General features: G+C 52.9%; 1 protein-coding gene across 1 annotated transcript; it reads left to right on the forward strand.

Annotated features, from left to right (window-relative positions):
- The first annotated feature begins 1716 nt into the window (after positions 1-1716).
- Positions 1717-6039, forward strand: TMIGD2 (transmembrane and immunoglobulin domain containing 2). Its single transcript, XM_045831361.1, is given in 4 exon segments — positions 1717-1783; positions 2074-2433; positions 5877-5912; positions 5915-6039. Coding segments are annotated over 4 exon segments (588 nt in total).
- The last annotated feature ends 1237 nt before the right edge of the window (positions 6040-7276 follow it).

The raw sequence follows: 7276 nt of genomic DNA on the forward strand, positions 1-7276 counted from the left end.
CAGCCGAGGCCTAGGGGTCTGCCCCCTCCTCCCCAGGAAGCTGCTGGCCCCGGGGGGTGACAGGTGCAGGGCTGGAAGTCCAGAGCCTGTGAACCCCCTCAATTGAGCTGGCAAGCTTCTCTCCAGGCCATGGGGTCAGAATAACCCTCCACACCTGTTGTGGGAGCTGAAGCCATCAGCAGAAATCATTGCCTCTGACCCTCAAAGGAAGACATTTTGGGGGAAAATAATTAACACTGGATTCTGCTATTCCATCTTCCTGGGCTCCCCTCCCCCACGGCTGCATCACCTGCCCTTCCAATGTATCCCCCCCAGGCCAGGTGTGTTCATATAGAGTGTTCCAGGAAGATCTCCACTCACTGGGACACATTCCCACTCACATATGCCTATTGCATTCCAGATTAAAAAAAAAAAAAACCTTTGGGAAACTGAGACAAAATGTAGCTGGAAGCAGAGCCCTGTGCAGCACTGGCTGCCAGGCTCATGTGGTCTGGCCCAGGTGCCACGCCTGCCTCTGTGCCTGGGGTAGAGACTATGGCAGGAACTCTGTTGAATGGGAGGGGTAGAGGAGGTGGCAGGGTGCCAGCCACCAGAGGAGGGCCTGATAGGCCAGGAATGGGGCCCCTGGGCACAGCGCTGGTCTGCCTGGTGAGTTCTGTGGTGAGCGCGTGGGCCTCTTTCCCTCCTGTACCCCCTTCTGTTGTCCATCACTCCAGCTGCCTGCCCCGCCCACTGAGCCCCTCTAAACCTTAGGCTCTCTGCTCTGCCAAACAGGGCCCACCTTTCTCTGATACTCGGAACCTTAGGAGAGTTGAACAAGCCTAGCAGCGTCCTCAGAGGGGGCCCCAGGATAAAATTCAAACTATGGCCTGCATATCGGCCTTGCAGGGCCTGGCCCCACTGGCCTCTCTCATCTCCACGTCATCCCCTCTGCATTCCCTCCTCCCCGCTGGCTAGCCTGCTGGCTTCTCTTTCTTTTCTTTTTTTCTAGCACACCAAGCTTGATCCCACCTCTGGGCCTTAGCACATGCTGTTCCCTCCACCTGAAATACTCTTCCTTGGATCTTGTCTTTCTAATGTCAGCTGCAATTGTGTTTCAAATGTCAGGAGCTTAACATAAAGTCATCATCCCCTCTAGGGGATCTATAAGGTGCCAAAAGCAAACTGCTTCCCTGCTCAGCCCTCCTCTCCTCTCAGTGTCCCGCATCTTGGTCAACAGCCATCGCGATCCACGGCTATTCACACAGTGTCTCAGGCTGAAACCTTGGCACTCACCATCATCCTTCTTTGCTTGTCTTCCAATTTTGTTCTCCTTGCAGTTCTCCTGGGGGTCGCCCTCAAAATCCATTCAGAGTCTGACTACTTCTCTCCAGGGTCCAGCCCCCATTACTGCTCACCTGGATCCTCACGCCTTGGCTGCCTGTAACACCCCCTCACCCCATAGTCAGTTCTCACTGCAGTTGGGGTGATCTTTTTAAACCTTAAATTGGCCCTGGCTGGTGTGGCCGTTCCTCCAACTCATCAAGCACAGTCCAGCCTCAGGGCCTTTTCACAGGCTCTTCCCTCTACATGGACCCCTCTTCCTCCATATCTTCCTTCCCAAGACTGGCTACATTTTACCATTCAGATCCCTGCTCAAATGTCACCTCCCCGGTGAGGCCATCCTTGACCACCCTCAATAAGCAGATTCTCAGCTCATCCTTACCCCCCATTGCCATGCCCTGCTCCTTGCCTCTACCACAGTTCCCAGTTCCCAACTTCCTGTGTCTCTCTGCCCCAGACCGTCAGCTCTGTGTCAAAGTCTACAGTGTCCAGAACAGGGCCCAGCCACACAAAGTGATGTTTGTGTAGCTGAGAGCTGGGTATGTCATAAAGTCCATCTTGAAATTTCACAGGGGCTGAGGGAGTTGTACCCATTTTACAGATGAGGCCATTGAACCTCAGCAAGCAGAAGTGCAAAAGATCACACAGACAGCAAACTTTTGACTTCTTGCTGCCTCACCCCACTGAGAGGGGAGTAACACACACACACACACACTGAGAAAGGCCTCACTCACCCGCTCTGTGTCCCAGCCCTGCAAGGAGCCACAGGGCTAAATGTGCAACAGAGGCCCAAGTTGCTACAGGTGAGGAAGGACAGACAGGTGACCTAGACCTGTCAGGTGCTGCAGCCTCAAGCCTGGGAGCAGCTTCATGTCAAGTGGACCAAGGCCGGTGTTGCCTTCTGCCCACCCTGCGTCACCAACAGCAACCTCAGCCTGGAGGTCCGTGGGCCCCAGGGATGGCTCTTCTGGTGGCCGCCTGGCATTCTCACCCTGCAGCTGGACCGCATGAGCCTCAACAACAGTGGGAACTACTTGTGCTGGACAACCATGGAGACTGCTGAGTTGGTGGAGGCCAAGGGCAGTGGAACACAGCTCCTCTTGGAGACAGGTATGAGAACAAGTCAGGAGAAGAGGCAGGGACTTGGAACTTCCAGAATCTTATGACTCTAGAATCTCAAACAGCTAGAAACAAACTAAACTCAAACCAGATTCTTAAGAACAGAAATCCTACAAACAGGAGAACATCAAATTCTGGATCACAGAACCAACAACATGCTGGAACTTATAACTGTAGAACAGGGATCCAGCAAACCTGTTCTGTAAAGGGCCACATAGTAGATATTTTCTTCTCGTGAACCAGCTGGTCTCTTTTGCAGCTACTCCACTCTGCCCCTGTAGCACGAAAGCCTGTGTAGTGGCCGTAGGTGAATGGGCAGGGCTGGGTTCCAATAAAACTTTATTTGAAGAAAGAGGCAGCAGGCCAAATTTGATCCACAGTCTGTATATTTTGCTGAAGCCAGTTCCTGAGTATCATAGTCATCAAGACTCTTGAGTGCATATGGTTCAGGAATGTTTATTTAAAACAATTCCTGAACCTTTTTTTAAACACAGCATTAAAGCATAGCCTATATACAGAGGAATGCACAGCTCAGTGGGTGTTAGTCTGTTCTGGCTTATATAACAAAATACTGTACCCTGGGTGGTTTATAAACAAAGAAATGTATTTCTCATAATCCTGGAGGCTGGAAGTCCGAGGTCAGGGTGCCAGCACGTTCATGTTCTGGTGAAAAATCTCTTCCCAGTTCATAGCATCTTCCCGCTGTGTCCTCACAGGGCAGAGGGGCGAGGGAGCTCCCTGTGGCCTCTTTCATAAGGGTACGTATCCCATTCCTGGGGGCCCCACCCTCATGATCTAATTGTACCCCAAAGGCCCCACTCAAAATATCCTCACCTTTGTGGTTAGGATTCAACCAATGCATTCGTTGGGGGGGACATATTCAGACCATAGCAGTGGATTGGCATAGCGGAGGCCACCCTGGCGCCCGCCACCCAGCTCAAGAAATACATTCCAGCCTCCTAGACCCTACCCTCCTGGCGCTTCACCGCTAGTCCTCCCCGCCACGACACTGTCCTGATTTATAGCAGCCTAGATCCATTTTGCTGATTTTCCATTTTATTTAAATGGAATCATAGAGTCCATTCTCTTTTGAGTCTCACTTCTCTCACTCCACACGATGTTGGGAAGAGTCACCCATGCCGGTGCGCACGGTTGGGGCCTGTTCTTTTCCCTCGGGGTAGAGGGTTCCAGCATGTGACCCCGCAGCCCGTTATCGGCCTGACGCCCTGTTCCCGGGCATTGGGGCAGCTCTGGGTTTTAGCGATCAGGAACAAGGCTGCAGCGAACAAACTAGAACCTGTCTTTTGGTCAACATACGTACACATCTCTCTTGTGCCCAGACAATTCTAGAATCATGAACCACGAAATAGAATCTTACCATTCTAGAATCCTAGGGCCTTAAAATTCTTGGCTGTTGGAAACATAGCAAATGTGGGGTGGTGAACACACAATACAATATACAGATGATATATTATAGAATTGTACACCTGAAACCTACATGATTTTATTAACTAACATCACCCCAATACATTCAATTAAAAAGTTTTTAAACGTGAAAAAAGAGAGCTATAGCATATGTTCTCAATGGGCATACCACTCCTAAGGAGGTAAAAATTTGTTTTGGGGGAGAAAAGAAAATCTCACTCCTTCTATGTATAAAGCATAGATGTGCATAATACAAAAAACAGATTTACAGTATATCTATGGCATTAAAATTTCATGGGGGAGCAAATTAAGATTTTTAAAAAGTCTCTTTAATGGAGTGACAACAAAAAGTGACTGAGAAACACTGAAATAAAGGAATGAATGATTCTAGAATCTTAGAACTGCAGTATCTTAAACACTTTAAATAGATAGACTCTTAGAACTTTGCAATTTCAGAGTAAGAGCAGAGAATTCTAGAATCCAGAATTGAGAGTCACTGCCTCTCAGAGCCCGACGGAACTCTTCAGATCAGCTAAGCCAGCTGCCTCCACTCGCAGATGAGAAAGCTGAGGCCCAGAGCGGGTCAGGATGTGTCTGGTGACACACGCAGGCCAGCGATTCGGCCGCTCAAGCCTGGCTCACATAGCCCCTCACTCCACGTAACACCCCTTTATGGGTCAAACCTGGAGCAGGGGCGGGAGACCCAAGCCGACTCAGACTGGTCTCCCACTCACTCCAGGTGGTTTCTGATGGCCTTGGGCACATGCCCTGCCCCTGTCAGGTGGAGTGGAGCACCAGCCTGGCTCCCAGCCCCAAGAGATGCCCACTCCTCTCCAGCTGACAGGCCCCACCCACTGCCTGCCTCCAGGGTGGGATGTTATGGCTGTCCTGCCAACCCCCACCCTTCCAGTGAGGAAGGGCCAATTACCAATTAGGGGCACCAGGCTTTGAGTTGTTTGAAGCTTTGGGAGCTGGTGGGCACAGTTGGCTTCCCCGCCCCCAGACAGCTGTTTCCCAGCCCCTGGGGACTGCCGCCAGCACTGGAAACTGAAGATGAAGGGGTTGTGGGTGCTGGGCTTCAGTTGCAGCAGAAGGAAGCTTTGGCTGGGGTTCATGTCAATTATTGACCTGGAAGGATGTCCCCATCCTGCCATTCACTTGCTGTGACCTTGGGCAAGTAATTGACCCCTTGTGATTAGGGTGAGGAGGTCACAGCAAGGTGACTGGAGCTCTTGACCTGGGCGATGGAGCATTGAGAAAAAATCCAGTTGGCAATTATTCCACAATAACCCAACAACATGGGAATGTTAGCCTTGTTTTTCAGAAGAGGAAACAGACTTAGAGCAAGCACCTGCCCAAACTCACACAGCATGGCAGGGATAGGGACCCTGAGGTGCCACATTGGGTGAGAAGCTCTGGCTGTAAAGGGTGCAGGAGGATGGATGGGAAGAGGAGTGTTCTGAGGCAGAGGGTTCATCTCTGCAGGTGGCCCACTTCCGATGGAACCAGATCTCTGGCTTCCCTGATGAGCCTTGCCCTGTCCCTCCTCCTGCCCCACTCCTGTCCCCTGTGTTAGTCATCTCCTGCCCTTTCACACTCAGGATTCTTTATGCTGCTAGTGGCTGGGGAACATCATCATCGAACTGGGTGCCTGGCTGTGGGGCCGCAGCCTCTGGGGGCACAAGGACACAGGTAACAGCAGGTAGTTCCTGAGGCTGGGGAGTGGTCGGGGCCGGGGACGTGGGGGGGGGGGGGGGGCGGGGGGGCTCTCCCCCTTGTGGCGGAGTCGGGAACTGCAGCTAATGACCAGGATGGATTAGGTCCCTATCTACCACTTCTGGGAGGGAAGGTGGGGCTGGGGCATAAAAAGAGGGGAATAGATGGAGAAAGCTGCCCACTACATCCAGGCTTTTCAGAAGCAGAGACAAAGCCCTCAGAGGAGGGCTGAAAAAAGCCAGGCTCTCTTAAGAGACTGTCCCTTCTTTGCCTTTGTCATCTCCCCTCAACAGGTAATGCCCTTTACAGCAACATCCTGTACTGGCCCAGGAGACCCCAAAGAAGACTGAGTGGTGGCCTGTGGAGGGGAAGGTGCTGGACATCCCCAGGCAGGGCCAGGAGGGCCACAGCTTCTATTCCATCTCAGTTCCCCACTCCACCCCCGCCCCTCAGTAGCGTCTGGTCCCCAAACCTTGCCCCAGCCCCAGCCCTGGCCCAGTCACCCCATTTCTACAGGCAGAATCTCTCCCAGCCCAGGCTCTTCTAGGCATCTAAGATCAGGAGGGTTCCTTGAACCTGAAAGAGGAGTCAGAACCCCTGGAGGCAGAGAGGAAGGACCCTCCAGTACCTATGTCAAGATGACTGGGTCAGGTGTGCTCTCCCTCCCAGGAGCATGCCCACACACCTTTCCCTTCCCGCTCTCCTCCCCCCACAGGGGTGCATCTCCTAAACACAGGGGGCCCCACGAGACTTGCAACCAGGGGAGCAATGGGCAGCGGCAGCTCATCCTGGGCTAATGCCTCAGCCTGTCTCCACAGTCTCCCCTTTTCTCAGACTTCTCAGTGAGCCAAAGCAGCCCCACCTGGGCTCTCTTGTTGCTCCTTCTGTCCAAAGCCCTCCCCTGTGTCAGCATCCCCTGCTTTAACAGAGGTACTCTCAAAATGAAGAAAAAAAGATATGACTGGTTCCAGGGGTATCAGGGAGTCCAGTGGCTGACCCTGAGACTCCTGTCCTCATTTCTTTGGCTATGGACCTCTCCCTGGCCCCCAGGACACCCCATAAAGGCTCATGAAGAAAGCAAAGCCAGATTTTGTGGCAATTTGGGGGTGCTAAAGACACTTGAGGGGTTACCTGGGGTCCCAGGGCCCTCAGGGATGGCTGGAGAGGTCCACTGTGGCGAGGGGGCTATCACAACTCATCAGCTCCCCTCTCTTATCCTTGGAGGGACATGTCCGATTAGCAGAGAAGGGATGCCCCCAGCCTCCAAGTAGTGCCCTCAACTGGAAGCCCTATCCCCAGCTGGCGTCTCCCTGGAAGCAGGCTGGGAGATGGGGGATGGAGATGTGGGGGTGAGGAGGGAGATCGGACTCCCTGGCATTTATCAGCCTCTGGGGTCTCTTGCCCGACAGTCACCTTGAAGTGACACCAGCCAGGCCGGCTCCCCTCCCCCACTTTCTGCTGTTTCCATGGGGACAGATGTCCTTTCAGCTGCAGCATCAAGCCTCAGCTGCCTGCCCTAATAGGGAGGAGGGGCTGGATGGGGGTGGGGCTGGCCTGAGAGCCCTCTCTGGGCTTCTCCGTCATTATCTGTGAGTCTACACTGTCTACAGCTTTCAGAGTTTTAGTTCCTCCCTGAGAGCAATTCAGGCTCCAACCCCAACCTTGTCCCCAAAATGAGGAGCTGGGGATGCCC

Source organism: Phyllostomus hastatus, unplaced genomic scaffold (genome assembly GCF_019186645.2).
Source record: "Phyllostomus hastatus isolate PE091 unplaced genomic scaffold, TTU_PhHast_1.1 phas_contig_159, whole genome shotgun sequence".
In the NCBI taxonomy this organism is placed as follows: domain Eukaryota; kingdom Metazoa; phylum Chordata; class Mammalia; order Chiroptera; family Phyllostomidae; genus Phyllostomus; species Phyllostomus hastatus.